Here is a 19,651-nt window from a genome sequence, read left to right as displayed (position 1 = left end):
ACTCCACTTAGGAAGGAACAATCAGTTGCACACCTACAAATGAGAAATAACTGCCTAGGAAGGAGTACTGTGGAAAGGGATCTGGGGGTCATAGAGAATCTCAAGTTAAATACAAGTCAACAATGTAATGCTGTTGCAAGAAAAGTGAACATCATTCTTGGGTGTATTAGAGGAGCGTGGTAAGCAATACATGAGATGCAATTCTTCTGCTCTACTCAGTAGTGGATTAATGCATGTGCCCACAGAGCCCATGCCCAAGCCAATTTGGGAGGCCCCACAGGGGTGCTGGAACCTGTGTGGAAGTGGGTGGCAACCAGCACCGGGACCCCACCCTCTGCTCCTCCTCTTTCGCCCAAGTCTCTGCCCTCCGCACCCTTTCTTTTGGTCACTTATCCTCTCCGGTTTCAGTTTCTCCTGCTGTGAATAATACCTGCCTCACTTAGACATTGAAGCTTAATGCATTAAAGTACATTGACATTCTTGGATGGAAAGTGCAACACCAGTGCAAGTTATTATGCATGAGGATTAGACAATGGCTAAAATTCAGTTTTGCTCTCTCCATACCGGCAAGACCAAATCATATTACAACTACCATGTTATATAATGTATGACTATGACTTGGTATATTTGCTAGGTAGAGGGGCAACAATGGATGTATTCTGTGAAACTTACAGCTGTCGCACTAACATCAGTATAGCCCCACCAAGTGCAGCAGTGCTAGTGTCACATAATCCTGCTCAGAGCAGGTCTAGAAGATGTGGTGGTAACATGCCAGTGAATGCTATTGCACCTCACTACACCATGCATCTGAAGAAGTGGGTATTCACCCACGAAAGCTCATGCTGCAAAACGTCTGTTAGTCTATAAGGTGCCACAGGATTCTTTGTTGCTTTTACAGATCCAGACTAACACGGCTACCCCTCTGATACTCACTACACCAATTCTCTCAGGGCTCACCAGTGAAGATTCACTAGCACTATTGCAATGCTGGGAGATATTCCTAATAAACTCTTGAGTAGACAAGCCCTCTGACACAACCACCTGCACATTTGGGAGGAACCTCTCTCTGTAAGTTCATTTTCAATTTTTCTTACCCTCTGTCAGTTATTTCTCAGAATTATTCTGCAGGTGAGTGAGGTGGGGGTGGGGTATGTCTGTGTCTGTGAGAGAGATCAAATACTCTGGTTAGTCCCTGTCCACTTGCTAGATTCTCATCCACACCTTTTGTCTGAAATGAGGTGAGCTTTCTCAGATGTTATCTCTGTTCTGTTTTAAAACATCTGTGTATGCAAAGGAAAATATTTTCCCCCTCCCCAGCAGCCATATAAAAAGATACCAGTAAATTGGTAACAAAAACTGCAACAATCCCAACATACAGAAATATATGTATCTAGGGTACAGGCTCCCAGCTGCAGTCTATGGAGCTCTTTGTGTAGTCGCTAGAGAGCTGGCTGATCACATAATGCTGGTTCCTTTTCATTACCATCTATTAAATTTCAGTAATACAGCTAAGAATGAAAGTCTCTCCAGGTATCATTTTTCCATGTAAGCAATTGCTACAGAGATGTGATGTGATTGCGGATGGGAGAAGGAGGAGTTGGTCAGTGCTATTGGGAATGGGAGAGGGGTTGTAGTCCAGGAGACAATCTCTCTCTTAATATGTGGACCACACAGTGAAAATGTTTGATCCAATAGTCTATTTACAACATTAAAATCAAATAGAAGTCATCACCTAGTTTCCATTTTAAGGAATGAGGATTCATTAACAGAAAAGCTGCAAGGACATGCAAATAGAGTCACTGGGAAGAGAATTTGTGTTTCAGCTTTATGAGGTCACAAAAATGTGAATGCATTAAACTCTCCAAATAGGCAAGGAACCAGAAATACTCCATTAGCAGTATTTCCCCAGCTACTGGTAGGAATGCCTGGTTATTTGAGCAAGGACAAAGCTGCATAAGTAAAGTACCACAGCTTCTTGTAAAATGAAAAGTCAATGTGATACTTCAAGCTGGATCAAGTACTTTGGCACAGGAACCAAACTAGTTGTTTCTGGTAAGTATTTTTTATTCTTGATTGTTTTTCTTTTGGTAAATAGAATCAAGGGACAAAAATAAATGGACCGAATAAATGAATATTTAAAAAGGAATTTGCACATAATCCGTGTATTGCTCTTAACCTGTGTATCAAACTCCCAAAGACACCGATGGGTTCACTGAGGGCAGTATATGATCCTAATGAGTAAAGTGAATACAAGAGTAAAAGGCTGGAATACTTACTGAATAAGTGTTAAGAATCAGAAAGGAGGGAAATGGAGAACTTTAAAATTTTAAATTATGTCCAAATGCCAGCAAGTGTAAAATTCACAGCACAGGTTTCAATTTAGCAGGTATGAGAGTATTAAAAAGTTTGTTATTAGGACTATATCAGTGTATGATGATTAATGACGGAAAATTGCCTGAGGTGCAACAATCTTCAGGTTCTCAATAAGTGGTTTTACTGAAAGTATCTTTTCCCTTTTGTGTATAATATTCTTTATTAGATTAAAGCTACAGAAACAGTCCAATCAATAATATAAGTGCTAGTTAATGTTGAGTACATAACAGTATTTATAATACATTGTCTAGGAAATGTCATTTTCTAAACTATACAGTAAGACGTGAAGCATAGAGGTTGTGATTTGACAAAGGGCAGAAAGGGAGAGTCAGAAAAAAGGCAAATCTCCCGAGTCTCACTCTGGTGCTTTAATCACAAGACCATCCTTCCCATCCAGGCACATTGGAGATCATAGAACTAAACCCTGCTCATCCACTGAAATTAATGGAATTACATAATGATCAGGAAATCACCCCCACTCAATTTGCCATGCAGTGATGGATGTCAAGCAGCAAAAAACATTTTTGGTAGAAAGCGGCAGAGGAATTCACAAAGTGCATAAACTCAGTATAATACTCACACTATTAAGTGGCCACAAGCAAGCCTAGTTTAGATTGTGACCTTTGTATTAAAAATATGAACTTCAGAATTTTATTCTTATGAAATTCATAACTTGATAATTCATTAGTTTTTGTAGAGGATTTCAATGATGTGAGGATGGAGTAAAGTACTTTGGCTCGGGCACCAAGTTGGTGGTTTCAAGTAAGTTTCTCAAGATGTTTTCAAAGCATACATTTACTTTCTGTATTTACTATGCTTGTTATCCAGGACAAAATCAAGTTATGCGTAAACAGGGTGAAATCCTGATTCTACTGTAAAGGCAAAACTCCAATTGATTTCATTCGGTTCAGGATTTCACCCATAGTAATCTCTCTAATTCAGAGCAAAACAGTTATATTTATATGTGAATCAATGTGAATAATGTAAATTGTTTGGAGAGCTTGTTTAGTATTGTCACACTGTGAGGTGATGGTGCAAAAATATTCAGAAGTGGAAACAATTATTGTTAGCAGTAAATGTGAAATGTAGAACTTAGGGGTTTTCTACAATACCATTTATTTAGCACCCCGTCATATCAGTTGTTGAGCTTCTTTAATGCTCATACATTTAAATAGTTGAGGATGATCAGCCCTTGGAGGATTTGGCCATTAGGAAGCATTAAAAGGTACATTTCTAGTAGTAATATCTTAATGTGATTGTGTTTTCTTTCCTAAAAAAGTTCCAGTTCAGGAAGGCACTTAAACATGCTTCCATTTGTACACCAAATGGCAGAAATTAGCCAAAATTGTTCTCATGAATATACCCAATTTAATAGGTATAGTCTACCCTCAACCTGTCGTTATCTTTAGAAGCACCAGCATGGAATGATGGCATCATGCAGGGTTAATTTTATAATCTTTAAATTGGACCCCAATTTAAAAAGTAATTTGTTCCTTTCCACAAATTATTAGAAACAGCTAATCTAAACCATATTTCAATGGCATGTCTAACGTAAACTCGTCTAAGTTTCTTTTCCCCTTTGAAAGTCGCCTCCACAGTTTTCATATTATCTTAAATGCACTCTCCTTATTTATTATTTTATTGCAAGACCAGAAATCAATTTAAATAGCAAATCAGATTATTTTAAAAAGCAACATCTACTGGCTCATCAATATAAAGATACTAGATCTGTACAGTATTTTGCAAAGGATTTGCTCACTGTGATACTTCTAGTGGCTATCGCTTCAAAGTATTTGGCTCCGGTACCAAGCTCATTGTAACAGGTAAGTTACGTGGTAATTACAGTAATGCAAAGATAAAGCAGTTTATTGTGATCATTGAAAATCTTTTTATCACAGGTAAGGTGAACAATTGTAAGTTCGATCTTCTGAAGTACCGAGCACTTAATGTGAGGTGCTGAACACTATCAATTCCTGTAGACTTCAGTGCAGGTCAGGGTTGTTAGCACTTTGTAGGATCTGATCCGAAATACATCAACTTTTCAATCCCAGAACAGACCTGCAATTTTTACTGATAGATTTAAAGTAGATGTTTTCAAGGTAATTAATATTTCTAACGATCAGCTGTTAAGTCATTTTTCAGAGGATGTGCCACTATAAGCATGCTGGTCCTTGGTCCAGTTGCAAAAATTTGTCTTAGCTTTGATATTATTCAAATTCTTTAACTAAAATTCATAAACATGCATAAAATTAAACAACTCTGAAAGAAGTAACATCATGATTCATAATTAAAACAAAAGAAGCAGGGGGGAGGGATAGCTCAGTGGTTTGAGCATTGGCCTGCTAAACCCCAGGTTGTAAATTCAATCTTTGAGGGGGCCACTTAGGAATCAGGGGAAAAAAATTGGTCCTGCTAATGAAGGCAGGGGGCTGGACTCAATAACCTTTCAAGGTCCCTTCCAGTTCTAGGAGATTGGTATATCTCCAATTATTTATTTAAGCACTCTCTGAAGTAGTCAGTATCTTCATACCTGAATTCTTGTAGTTAACCAGTGTAAGTGAAAGAATTTGGCCCTAGAGATTGTCATCTTGTGTGAAGTACCTTGGCATTGCAGGCAAACTGACACTTCCAAGTATTCTTAACAGTGTTTCACAATATAGACTTGGGGCCTGAGTCATCTTTGCCTTGCTTTTGGAAGTCACTTATGCTCATGAAAAGTCAATGGGAAGTGCCACCATTCTGATTAAGTTGAACGTTACACCTAGTTTGCATTGGTATAACTGACTGCACAAACACAGAACAAGGGAAAATCGGATCCTTACTCTTCAGAATCATGCTCTGACCATTTATATAAATCAGCTAGAACGGTCAGTCTATTTTAAAGCTCAATTCACAATCAAGTTTACCTTAGTACCCCTATAGCTCTGAACTAAAGGTAAATTGTAATGCTGCCAATTAAAATAAATACACGATCATAATTAATTCTAAAAATATCAGATCAGGATCAGCATGTTGCTGTAAGTGAATATTCTATGGTATTAAGAGTGTAGATACAATTTAGTTAGCATTATAGTTTACAATGGATAGTTTTCCTAAATCCTCTTGCCTGAATAAGATCCTGCATTCTTTGACAGGCAAAACTCCCATAGCTTTACCAGCACTTTTGACTGTGTAAGGAGTGGAGAACCATGTCAGTGATATGTGTAGATTATTTATTACAGCATGAAGATCTTAGATTGCGCACTTGATTTATTACTGTATTAAACCTATAGGATACAATAAAATGTTTTAGTAACAAAATATCTTCTCAAAGAGAAATATCAAATAACCCTAGGATCATGGAGAAATTCAGACCTTGGCACAATTCTAAGTAAAATCAAAAGAAATTGTGGCGGTATGTGCCCAGGGCTGAATTTGACTCCAGAATTATAGGAATCGGGGCATTTCCATTCTAAGAACATGAGGTGAAATCCCGACTCCACAGAACTCAATGGCAATGACATTTGGGCCAGGATTTTACCTATGTTGTATAACCATACTTCTTAACAGGGACAACATTATTCACAAGTATTCTGAACAAGCAGAAATTGCTTTTAAAGTCATATATAGTTAGCAGTCCTGATTTTGCTCTCACAATAATCATTCCTCTTTTTAAACTGACTTCCCTCCATTCATTTACACCATTTACTGGTAAGTAAGAGCAGGGTTAGGACCTACCAGAATTCTTGCTTAGTGGAATAGATGAGTAAAAAGATTTGGAAACAGAACCAAGCATGGTGCTGTCAACAAGCATGACATAGGAATAGTGGTGCTTCTCATATTGTATCCATTAAAGTGCATCTAGTCATCATTAAAGAAGTCTACATTAAAATGGAATAACTGGATTCTTCTGAATGCAATATTCTAGAAAAAGCTGGTATTAATGGCAGGCTCAGTGGAGAAGCCAAAGATTGAATTGGAGACTGAACTGTCCCTTCTCATCTCTAGAGGTGGTCCTTCCAGGACAAAATGACATAGCTTGGTGGGATGGTATGAAAAAGCTTCCCCATCCCTGCCTGTGTTGTATCTATCCTGTGATGAAAGGGATGCAGTCTACAAGGCTATCTGACAACTTTCAGAAGTACTTAGTCATTTTGTTTAAAATAAGAAAAATAATTCACCAAAACTTTACATTCTTTCATAGACGAAATAAATGGAAAAATATTTGGCAATTGAAAGATATGATCTTTGGGTCTATCTCACATTATATGATGGAAGTTAGTTGGGTTTTTGTTAAACAAAGTGAATTAAGAACAGAGTGATCAGTGTAGATCATTAGTTACAAATTACAAAGGAGCTACTATTACTGATATTTATTTTGATGATAAGATTCTCAAGTAGTCTAGGGCTGGTTTAAATTGGTTTGCTGCCTTTTCAAACAGTTCTAGGTACTGATTTTTGTCATTACTGACTGAATACAACAAACTCTTTATAGAAAAAAATATATAAGTATCTGATCCAAAGACCAAATCCAAATTTATGGCGGAAAGTGATGTGCAGTTGTGAGCAAAGAATCTTCAGATGACAGGTGTCCACCTTAAAAAACTTCATCATGATAGGCATTGTTGATTATACTTGTATCAGAAATACCAAGAACTTCAGGGATATTAAGAATAATTTACCATCTCATCCATTAAAGGTGACCTTTGCAAACAGATTTCAAATACACTGTTAGGACCAGGTGAGAAATCAGCATTAAATAAAATAGATTCTCCAGTGATAGTCCAAAATCACTCATCGCAATTTACAATAGCATTATTAAGCACTGGACCACTCTTGTAGAATGCTGAAGTATTTTCAATATAGGTAGTTTCTAGTGCTGTCAATTTGGCACTTTTCACAAACGCTAAATTCACTTTAAAAGAAAAATAGAAATTTCAAGTGAGGCTGAGGGATCCCAGCCCGAGGAAATTCTAAGCCTTAGGTATGTAGAACGCATTTGAAGTTTTTACTTATTTTGCATGTCTGCTCCTAAAGTACTCCAAATATCCAATGCAATTTATTGGAGTTTCAGATATCAACAGAATACACAATCAAGTATTTGCCATTTTGTAAATAAAAAGTCATTTTATTCACAAGTCTAGTATATTAAAGTGATTCTGTTCACAATTGCACATCAAAAAATATGAAGCTATATTGGGCCAGATGGAAGCTATATGGGTCAGACCCTCCATGGAACTCCTTTCATTTCCAGCAGCTGAAGATCTGGCCCATGAGTTTTTGCAAAGCTCATGAACACAGTGAGAACAATTATATCAAAGTCTTCGGCTCTGGCACAAAGCTCATTGTTTCAAGTAAGTTCTATAGTATCAGAGAAAAAATTGCTTGTGATAATATAAAATTAGAGACTGCCGAGCACAATTTATTCAAAAAGGATAACAGACAATGGAAATGTGATATGCAGTCTACAGTAGAAGAATGAATGTCTTTACTATCTAAATGTGAGGCTAATGTACAGAATTCACATTGACAATTATTGATATAGAGGGTTTTTTACTCATCCTGAGTCAAAGTTGGGTTGTTCTCTTGTATAGGGGTCAATACCCGAGACCAGGAGAACATCCACAGTTCCATCCAGTGGGGGGGGGGGGCAAGCCAAAGAGGCAATTCTAGGGTACCCCTGTGCACCAAAGAACAGTGGGGATCGGGCGTAGGAGAGTTGTGAGGGCCTGGAATGGCCAGTGGGTCTGTGACTAGTGAGATCAACTGGCCAAAATGCCTGCTCAGTGGGTGGGAAACTGCATGGACTTTACTAAAGCTCCTGGGCTATGATGCTGTAGCTAGGTTGGGGGAAAGATTACATCTTCCTATCCATCATGTAGCTCTCCTAGAGAAACCCCCTTTATTCTGCTTAGTGCGGTGACCAGGATTTAGCATCTCGTATAGAAAGTATGTATAAGTCAGGAGATGTAAGAAGTTAATAGGTGGAAAGATATCATGAAGCATCTTTGGAAAAGGGGATAGGTCACAGTGTACTATCAAATGAGTATTTTTTTTCTAATTATATTTCTAATTATATTTATTCATAATGGGATTTTTTAAAATGCACCAATTTGACCACTCTGGCAGTACAGGGACAAAAACACCGAGCATCCAGCAGAATTGAACTGAAATACCCTTTTCCATCAATCCACTAGGTAACAGAAAATAGTACGAGTCCAACATTAGGTCTCAAATGTCAACCAGATCCTCTGTGTCAATGAAATGAATGATTTTCTTTTAAACAGAATTTAAAAGCTACCAAATTAATATTAATATACAGTATTTGAAAATACCAATGTAAGTTCACCCTGAAAAATACATTGAAATGTCCACCATTTCTTTGCTTGAATTAACTGGCTCTCAGTTGTGCCTATTTAGCAATATTTGTTCAGATCTGAACCCTCTGAACAGAAATGTCTTGGGCAGATTTTGTAGTAAGTTGCAACACTGTGGGAGCTGCGAAAATCTTTGGAACTGGCACAAAACTTGTCGTAACTAGTAAGTTTTTAGACAAACTACTTTAAATGTTTCATAATGGCAAAATCTATCAAATTAAGCTCAATAATTTATCTCAATGCAAGAATGTACCCTGGCTAAAATTTTATTACGAGTGTAATAATTTATTAACAACACTAATGTTAATGAAATCATAAGTAACTGGCCAGCAACAGAGAAATGTCATAACAATCCTTTTGTCTTTTGGGTTAAAATAATACCAGGTGCTGAGCACCCTCAATGTCCATTGGTTTCAATGGGAAATGAGAAGCGTTCAGAACTTCATAAGAGCATTCGGCACTTTGCTGGACCAAGCACATAATGCAAAATTAAAATTACAAGCACACCATTTACTTATTTTTAATATATTCTGATGGCATAATGGACTTTGTTCTCAAATAGAACATCAGCATTATTTACGTATGATAGTTTACCTATAAGTAGCATGCAGTTTGCAACACACAAAAATAGTTAGCAGTGAGTCAATTACAACTTAACCCTGCAATCCTCCCTTTGGAAAACCTCCTATTGAAACTAATAGGAATTTCTTTTGAGCAAGGAGTGAAACCAAAGGGCCCAAAGTCGATTGCTGTCTTAAAAAAGAGAAGTAATACTTATACCACGTATATTCTTTTACAACACGCCTTCCTTGTTAATAATTCCACTTAAATAAATTAGACAAGTGAGATGTTTTGAAAAGTTAAGTTGGATCAAAACAAAGTTGGATGATTTAGTTGGGTTTGGTCCTGCTTTGAGCAGGGGGTTGGACTAGATGACCTCCTGAGGTCCCTTCCAACCCTGAGATTCTATGATTCTATGAAAGAGTAGCTCCATACTGGAAACTATAATTGACTTAGAAATTAAGGGTCTTATCTTCTTAAAGTGTCTTATCCAAAGACCTTTGAAGCCAAAGGAAAAAATCCCATTGGCCTTAAGGGGTTTTATATCTCACCTAAAATGAGACAAAATATTTAAAACAGATTTTGCCCACTTATGCAAACACACATACTGCTTATATATGTACAAAATTCAGATTTTATATTGGATAGACACCCATCTTACCATGTGCAAATACAAAAAACTATCAACATGTAAATGCAGCAAAGAGTCTTGTGGCACCTTATAGACTAACAGACGTTTGGGAGCATGAGCATGCATCCGACGAAGTGGGTATTCACACACAAAAGCTCATGCTCCCAAATGTCTGTTAGTCTATAAGGTGCCACAAGACTCTTTGCTGCTTTTACAGATCTAGACTAACACGGCTACCCCTCTGTGTAAAGGTGACTCCAATTTCTAAAAACATCTAAAGAGAAATGCCAGAAATAAGCATTATATTTTGCAAAGCACCTCACCACTGGGCAGGAAGCTATGTAAAGGTTTTTTGAATACATACAAGACTTGAGTAAGTAAATCATTTGGTAAACCTACTGTTCAAGCCCAATCCTGTATTCCTGGGTGCTTATGGTGCATATGGAATGTAAGATTGAGCCCCAAAGGTTGAACTAATTGTGCTGGAGCATGAGGATCTAAATTGGAAAGAACAGAAAAATCAATTCCCTTTTTGGTGACAATTTCCAAAATGAGGGAAAGTTCTTTAATGAAGAGATTTTTCTTGGTTAGGTAGTCTTACATCTCAACTATCTTTATTTGCTTCTAATTTCAAGATATTTTAAATACTTTTGACACAACCCGAATTACAGGGTTATAGTCAGGTTCAGTTCCAAATAGTTTCAGAAAACTCTAGAATAGCCAGACAGCACAAAAATAAGCTGAAACCATTTTAGTAGAACCTTCACAAGCTTTGACATCAGTGGGACTACTCTCAATGCATAAAATTAAGCACATGTGTAAGACTTTGCAGGAGCAGGGCCTTAGTATTAATCTATTTGTGTCTCAGTTGACTAAAGACAATGACTGACATTATCAAAGGAGACTGAATTTGAAAGAGATTTGGGCACCTAAATCCCTTCTTACTGCCTTTAAAAATTCCAGCTAAATGTTTTGTAGAGTATAGGCCAAATATTTTGTTAAATGGCCTCTCATTTTTCATCTGCAATTAAGTGTTGGAACAAATAGAGAACGCACAGAATACATAGTGCTCATTTGGGGTCCTTCGACACTACTGAAATATCAACAACCTTCCATTTCTTCTTTGTGATGCACATTTATAACATGAGAACACAGTCATTTTGTAGAGAATACTTCTTTGGCAGTTAGCTGAGTTGGCAACCTTCTCTCTTGGTTGTATCCCACAGTGACAAACAGGAGACAGAAATTAGCAGCAGTAAAAGTGTTTTGAACCTGCTCACTTCTTGTGATATCTAGTAAAATCAATATGCTGTTTAAAAAAAAATGTGTCGTTTACTGTCAGCCATATGAAATGAGCAGACAGATAATGATTTTAGTAGGGAAGTCTTTTCTGGCCTGGTTCAGTGTTATTTCATGCACTTACACAAACTCGGGGATGAAATAAAATCTTCATCCTTTCTAGTTCAAACTTTTAATAAAAAATATTTTTGGTTGTGTTTTATCCAATCCTATAGCAGGCCGTAATCTTTTAAAATTTTTACGACATGACAAAAAATTGATTTTTTTTTGCAATTTTTAAGCTGTATTTCTAGAGTGACAACATTAATACTGTGGCAGAATTATTTTAAAATAATGTAGGAGATAGAGCAGAAATTCACTAATTGGCACTTTGCTAATTCACTCCAGGATTTGGACACAAGCAGCAACATTCCCTCTCTTCCTCAGCAAAGATTTGAAAGCTAAGTTCTGTTGAGAGCTCCATTATTAGTAATGCTTCATAATCAAGATTTTCAAAAGTGGATGACTAAAGTTAGGCTCCTAAATACTTATTTGGGCATTTAAGTGACTTGATTTTCAGAAGCGTTGAGCATTATGCATAACACTCCATTACATTTGCCAAATACATGAACAAAGTCATTTCAGGATGTATCATCCTTGCTAATTTCGTAATTGATATTTGTCATTGAAGGATACATGTTAATGTATTTACTGTAATTTCCCAAAATGGCGGTCAGCAACAGTTCCCCCAAAGTTGTATCATCTGGGTCTGCAATAGCACATATCTTGTATGTTCTTATATCATTATAAGGTGAATAATTGATAAAAATGTTTTTACAAAGGTTAAATTTCTTAGTGTGGAAAAGGCTTAAAGATTACTTTTCTAACTCTCTTTTTAAAGGTGCAAACCAAGGTTCTTAAATAGTATATACAGTTAGTCTAGGGCAAATTTATCTCCTGATAAAATAGTGTAGTGATATTTAAAGAGAGGTCATATTAAAAGGTTTATGGAATCTTTAATACTCTTCCCTTCAGGTACATCTACACTGTAATAAAAATCCTGTGGCACCAAGTCTCCAAGACTGGGTCAATTGACTTGGGCTCGTGGGGCTCAGGCTTTGCTGCTATATAACTGCAGTGTAGACATTCAGGCTCTGACTGGAGCCTGGGCTCTTAGACCACCTCTGTCATTGGGTTTCAGAGCTTTCGCTCCAGCTCAAGCCTAAACGTCCACACTGCAATTTTTAGCTGTGCCACCCTAGCCCTGCAAGTCAGAATCAGGAGACTTGGGCCAGTTGTGGTTGTGCTGCAGGTCTTTTATTTCAGTGTAGATGTACCCTTCCTCTCACTATCACAGTGTCTTTTATACACCCATTTTGGGTAAATAAAGGGGAGATTTTCAAATTCACAAATGTTTTGAAATGAACCAGAACATAAATCTGTACTCAGCATTCATTCAAAAAGTGTTTAATATATTTTGAGTTTGTAAATTTCTGCAATTCCAACGCCCTATAACTGTAACTCATAAGTGGTCAATTTACTCCCATCTTCAGAATTTAATAGGCAGTAACAATATATTACAGACTTAAATAGTTAAAATACATTTGGCAACAGGATATCGTTCTCATGCTCAACTCAGAGTTAAGATTGTGTGCGGGAGTGCAATTTGGAGGAATTGGATGCAAGAAATGAAATTGTCTCTCTCTTCCACTTTCAAATCTTTGAATTCTTTATTGTTACGAGAGCACAGCATACTATGTATACTGCAATTCTGAATGTACTTAATTTCTAACAAATTCATTTCTCTCTCTAAAATGAATCCAGAGACAGAAGCAAAACTCGATCCCAACAAGATCCAGGTTCTGCCTTCCATTACTGAAAAAGATGGGCAAGTAACACACATATGTCTCATTGAGGATTTTTACCCAAATATTATTAAAGTGACTTGGGAAGACGACAAGAAGAATGCAGAGAAAAATGCAGTGCTTGGGGAAATTTGGCCCCCCGATGACAGTCGACAATCATACTCAGTGAGCAGCTGGCTGACCCTAAATAAACCTAGCAACAAGAATTATCGCTGCAACTATCAACATGAAAAAGAATCAGGTTTTGTCCTTACCAAATCTCAAGGTATATACACTATATTATTAGAACTAGTTCTATATATATTTAGAGAGTTCCCTGTTTCTTTACACTGAAACAATAAAATGTATTACTGTTCCTAAAGGGTTTGCGCTCTCCAGGCCAATATTAGTTTCCATCTCTCCATAAGTTGGCTATCACTGTAGCTTGCTTCTCCATCAAAAGCTGTTTTGGCTTCTCCCCCCCAGTTTAAAATCTTTCTAGAATGAAAGAAAATGTTGGCTGAGATCCTCAGCTAGTGTAAATCAGCATAACTCCACTGAAGTCAATGGAGCTCTGTAGATTTACACCAGTCACAGACGTGGCCTGCAGTGTTTGGTTTTGAACAAGTGCTATATATTGCAACAAAAGTAATAACACACACAGCATCTAGCTTATTAAAACAGACCAGAAGAATTACACAAACTAAAATAAAAGAGATAATGCAAGAGAAAGAGAAAATAAATTGAGAATTATCATACTTTCTATTTGATTCTTATTTGAGATCAGGTGTAGATCTTTAAGAACAAAACCTTTCTCCGTTCTTTTGATTGAATAGGTATTTTTCCAACTTCTATTCACACATAGCTAGATTCTCAGATGGTGTAAACTTGTATAGCTCTAGTCAAGTTAATAGAGCCAGGCCAATGGACACTAGCTCAGAATTGGCCCATAATCCTTACGTTTCAGTTCTTAAAGTGCCTTCTGATAAAAATATATTTTAAGGTTATTTATTGATTTGCAGTATATATCTTACCCCCAGGTCTCAGTCAGCATGGAGGCAATTAATAAGAGAATGTATCTATTTCAAGTACAATAGAAAAATAGCCTTATTGACTTTCTCCCTTTTGCACATCCAAAAGGCCTAAGAGATGGGCCTTACACTGTATCCTCATCAGGATTATTTACTTGTCTCTTGTACAGCTATTAAACAACATTACCCTGAATGCCAACAATCTCAGGCTCCCTCTGACGAGAGACAAAATTAGACGGCCAGGTTTTTATCTGTAGATTATACATAGACATTGCGAAGGGGCAAACACAACTGAGTAATTTGGTGGGACAAAATGCATCTGGCATTACATGAACAGAAACTTGCATACACAGAAGGGCCAACATCCAGACCCTGCAATCAGATCTGCTAGTCCAGGCCCCGGCACCCATGTAAATGCAAAGACTTCAACTGAGCTCCTAACAGGTCAGAGGTCTGCACTGACTGATCTGATTGCAACATCAGTACCTCAATCTCGATATAAGACATACAAGTTCTCACTTGCAGGAGCATATGCATTTTTCCCACTTTTATCTCTACTTGGTTTTGCACATAAATTACATGCTACTGAGCATTTACTCTGGATGGAATCTAGGCACTTATTTTTTAAAATATTAACTTTACAAATTTGAGTCGCTGTAGTTATAATACTTCTACCATTTTTTTCCCTTTAAACTTCTGTCAAGAAAGGGGTGTGTTAATTTTCAACAAGAATCCCATTTGACAATTAAATCCCTCTTTACATGTTATGCTTCTATCCTTTCAGACACCACCATAGTGCCTCAAACCACAGCAGACTGTACCAACAGACTTTTCACAGGTAATTGGGTCCAATTCTCATTTTCTCTACAATATAGTTAAGAATTAAGCACTATTTCATATGGTTAAGACAAGAATGAAAATATTCTTTGTAAATAGTCCACACATAATTATTCTAGATGTGGAACACTGCTGTAAGTTAACATTTGCAGTGTGTCCAGTACCTAATGCCCATGGATAGCTCAGGTTAAACACTGCAGAGGTTCTGCTGAAATACATGCTTTGGTGATATTTGTTATGCTCTGTTAACATGCCATGTGTGTCATTGTTCTTTAGCCTACACATGCAACTGTTCTTTAATCTAATACTTAACATGTTAAATTATAAAAAGCATCCAAGGCCAACATTTTCAAATGGTGAGTAAAGGTGCTGAATGCTTGATGACCCAACTTATTTCAGTATAATTTGTGGGTGATCAGGAAGTCTTAAAATCAAACCACTTTTATTTAGCGGCTTGAATATGGACTTAGAAGAAACTTGGGCATCCAGGTCTGAAAATTTTGGCCTAAAAATCACGGCAACACCCTATTATAAGCTGTCAATGCCAGAAGCATGAGCAACGTGCTTACTCCTTAGCAGATAGTAGCAATACCAGCACTCAGAGTGCCTCTTTTCTATCAGCTCTGCTAGATGGGAAGGTATATTCAGAATGTAGACCTGGTTAGCAAACACAATCATTTATGCATAGTCTGATTAGCCACTATAGTTACTGCAACTGAATACCATATAGATCTTCCACTATCAGACACATGGTTTTATACTTATTTTTCATTGAGGCTGTAAAATATGCACCATTAACTGATTATTTTTTTTAATTTTGTGTTGCTATTACAGTGAGTTTCATACACAGGACAGCATATTTAATATATATTGCCCTTCTCCTGAAAAGCACCATGTACTACGTCATCGTACTCTTCTTCATATACAGGATGCAAAGTCCAATCAAACGCCAGGGACAGAAACCTTAAACTTCTCCTTGCACCTTCCAAACTCAGCATTTTTGTCTGAAATTTACTTTGCTTTGCCATAAGCCTGATCATATGAAACACTTTGCTCTAAATATCAAGACATGCATTTCAATTTGATTTTGTTGGTTTATTCTCTAGTTAGCACAGATGGCTTCTTCTGCTTGAGAGCAAACAGTTTTACATGTGTTCATTTTTTCTATTTTATTGTTTTAATTTTGTAACTGTGGAACTTAAAGGCCTCCTTGATTTCAATGAGAATTTTGCATCACAAAGCAGTGCAGGATCAGTCTCTTAGGCTCTTATCCTGCAAAAACACTTGTGCACACAAACAACTTTTTGGATGTAGATAAGCCAACTGCATTCAGGGAAGTCAATGGAAAAAAACTCACCGCTGTAATCGTTAGCGGGCATGGAGTCCTAATCTATAATTTAAAATGATTTGTTGTTTCACTTCTATTAATTTCATTTATTTCCTTTATCAAACAAAAACAGGCTTTGAAATATGAGTAATTGTTTTTAAAAATTGAAGGATTAATGTATTTTAAATAAAATTCTGCATTACAAAATATTCTGTCCAGTTTATTTATTAAAAGGAAATCTAAACACTTTTAAAAAAGATTTTTCAAGGCAGACAGACACAAGTCTGAAAGAGAATAGTAAAGCTAAACATCTACACTTTCTTCATACATGGCAAACTTCCATATTATATCTTTTAACAACATACAAGTTATACTGACTGAAATACAATCTTAACTGGATATACCCTCTTCAGAATATGCCTAAAGAATTTCAAAAAAGTGAAATACTCTCTTTAATGCAAACTGTAAGCTCAAACAGTTAATTTTAAACCAATAAAGGCAAGAGATCTCGGGTATCACTCTGAACTCGTCTCCAAACTCTGCAAGTCCTTATTTTGATAAAATCATTAATATTCGTCTTTCTAAAAATGTTGTCCAAGTCTGGGCAAATTATTGGCATAAGTACGAGCACATTGGGCCCTGAATGCTTGCAGTATCCATATAGGAAAAATCATATTAGCTGTATTTTACATATACACAATTACCAGTATATCTTTTACTTTAATAGCTTGTGCAGCTATGTTCTTAGTATTCCCACATCCTGTATAAAGATTAGACGGGTTCTGCATACTTATATTTACTTCTCAAGAGGTTAAAATTCTTTAAAGCAAACAACTGTGTTATTTCCTGAATCATATATAGGATGTGTTTTCCATTACTTAACCAACAAAACAATTTAATAAAAAAATTTTCTATGGAACAGGGAAGTGGGAAACACATATTGTAAATAAAATAATTCTGTTTTCAAAGGATGACACATTTGCAGGAAAACAAAGTACTTTGTACCAAATTCTGCCATTCCCACTCATTTTTGAGAAATTTGCCCAATGAAATCAACAAGGTTAGTCATAGATTAGGATACTATGTACTGTTCAATATAAGGGTGGAGAGCCCGGCCCTTATTCAGTAGGTAATGTCTTAGCCTTGAAACTTTTCAAACATACTGGCATTTAAATTGGCTAGCTTGGTCTGTTTAAGTGAAAATAAATACCTGCAAAGCTATCTTTGGACCAAATACTTTATATACAATTACAATGGATTCTAGTGCACATTTATATTTTGGAGAAAAACAAAACAAAACACACCTCTATTGCTGCTGTTGCAGTCCAGAACACAAGAAGACACAGCACTAATGTTAATAAACCAAGTTTGTTCTGATCAGGCCAGACCCTCAGCTGATGTAAATCATCATAGCTCTGCAGCTGAGACTCAGGCCTGAGTTTGAAAGAAAAATATTTGTTTGATGTTGTATTAAAGCACCTACCACTTACCATTGAGACTTATTTTGTACTATGATTTCATTTTGTTTGCACAACACCCTGACCATGATAGCAAGAGGGGAAACTTTTAAAAATGAATTAAATTGCAGTAATTAGATTTGTAGTGCCGATTCTGCCCCACCATTCGTTTTTATGGGAGCTGTGTGCATCGCCACGAGCAGAACAGGTTTTTATGTTTTAAAGCTTCTTGTGGAAAGGCCTTTGTTTACCTCCAGCCCTAAGTGAAGTCACCATGTAGCAATTACTGAGGTTTATCAAGTGTGTGGTAGCAAATTTCACAGCTGCAATGGCTCATGAGCACCTAAGGTGACCTCCTGCTGCACTTTTACATGCTGAACATGGGAGCCGGGGGTTGTTTTAAGTATTATTTTTGAGGCTTGAGTTATTTGTTTGCTGGAAGATGTGGTTATTTAGTGGAAAATTCTATAAACTAAGCTAGTCACTGCTGTTGCAGAAAAGGTAGCTTGTGATTGGTGTGTGTGATAACATGAGGACAGTTAAACCACAGCCAGTCCTGCGCCCCACCACATACGTATTTACAAGCCACAGCTAATGGAAATACAATGTAATACAAAAACATGCGTGAGCTGCATGTAGAGAGTACAGTAACACTTCATAGTCTATCACCATGGTATTTGTAGAAATAGTGCAGTTTACTCTACAGTGTGTTCGAAGCACATTAATACACACAGGCTACCATTGCAAGACTAGGAGGACTGCAGGAAAGCTACATGGACTGATGTTCCTCCTTCCTACAATGAAGTTAGATTTTGTCTAGTGAGTTTAATACCATTCAAGAGTTAACAATCTTCTCAACTGTGAAGGCAAGCATCCTATCATACTGTATCCCCACACATGGTTGAATACATATTTTCTACCAGTTATGATTTCATAGGTCACAGTGCCAGAATGACAATCCACATTCAATTAGGGCAACAGTTACTAAGAATTGTGAATAATGTACAAATTCCACCCACCATACATTGATTATAGAACAGCAATTGTTGACAAAAATGCGAGAAAAATGTCAAGGGAGTCACAGTCTGAAGGAAACACGTGGTACTTCTAGAGATAAACACCATACAGTCACTTCCTCCAGTAGAGCACAAGTAAGATTCTTACACAAAGCCTGAATAATGTAAAAAAGCCTGTCGATTATTTTCCCCCTCAAGTAAGTGCTTTATACACCAAGGGAGGTATAGCTCAGTGGTTTGAGCATTGGCCTGCTAAACCCAGGGTTGTGAGTTCAATCCTTGAGGGGGCCATTTAGGGAATTGGGGTAAAAATCTGTCTGGGGATTGGTTGGACTAGATGACCTACTGAGGTCCCTTCCAAACCTGATATTCTATGATTCTACCTCTGGATGAAATCTGATCAGCTAATGGCTATTATAGAGCTGTGAAAAAAGCTACTATTTCACTTTGTTTTTCTACTTGGTAATGTGTGGCTAGGTTTTGAAATTACTGCTATCATATCACAGGTCACCTGCTATTCATTAAACCCTGAATAAAGCATGGACACCCACACAACAAGGCATAGGAGGATGGTTGTTATGCACCTGGGTGTTAAAATTAACAAACAAATGGCACAAGATTTTGAAGTAACTAGTAATTTGGGGGTAGCCAATTTGTGATGCCTTAAGTGCAGGTGCTCAGCACTTTCTGAAAATCAGGGCCCCTTTGAGGTGTCCCATGTTGAGCACCCAAAAACTGAGACTCCCAAAAATCACACCAGTAGGTTTAAATTTTCCTGTTTTCTCTGGCTAATGCTATTTAAAAAGGAGACTATCAATAAAAACTCAATAGATTTTCTGTCTGTGAGTAGTTGCTGGCCTTAATTTCATTTTAAAGTAGATTACAGTTTCAACCCTCCCACAATCCACATAATTATTGCAGAAGCTCATTTCCTGAAACT

At 36.9% G+C, this 19,651-nt stretch overlaps 1 gene segment (V, D, J or C); it reads left to right on the top strand.

Moving 5' to 3' along the window:
- The first annotated feature begins 1,982 nt into the window (after positions 1-1,982).
- Positions 1,983-16,413, top strand: LOC120397263. The segment is given in 5 exon segments: positions 1,983-2,052; positions 4,122-4,196; positions 13,024-13,329; positions 14,859-14,912; positions 15,746-16,413. Coding segments are annotated over 5 exon segments (639 nt in total).
- Positions 16,414-19,651: the final 3,238 nt, after the last annotated feature.

Source organism: Mauremys reevesii, linkage group 2 (genome assembly GCF_016161935.1).
Source record: "Mauremys reevesii isolate NIE-2019 linkage group 2, ASM1616193v1, whole genome shotgun sequence".
NCBI classification, from domain to species: Eukaryota; Metazoa; Chordata; order Testudines; family Geoemydidae; genus Mauremys; species Mauremys reevesii.
This window is presented reverse-complemented; position numbering and strand designations above follow the sequence as displayed.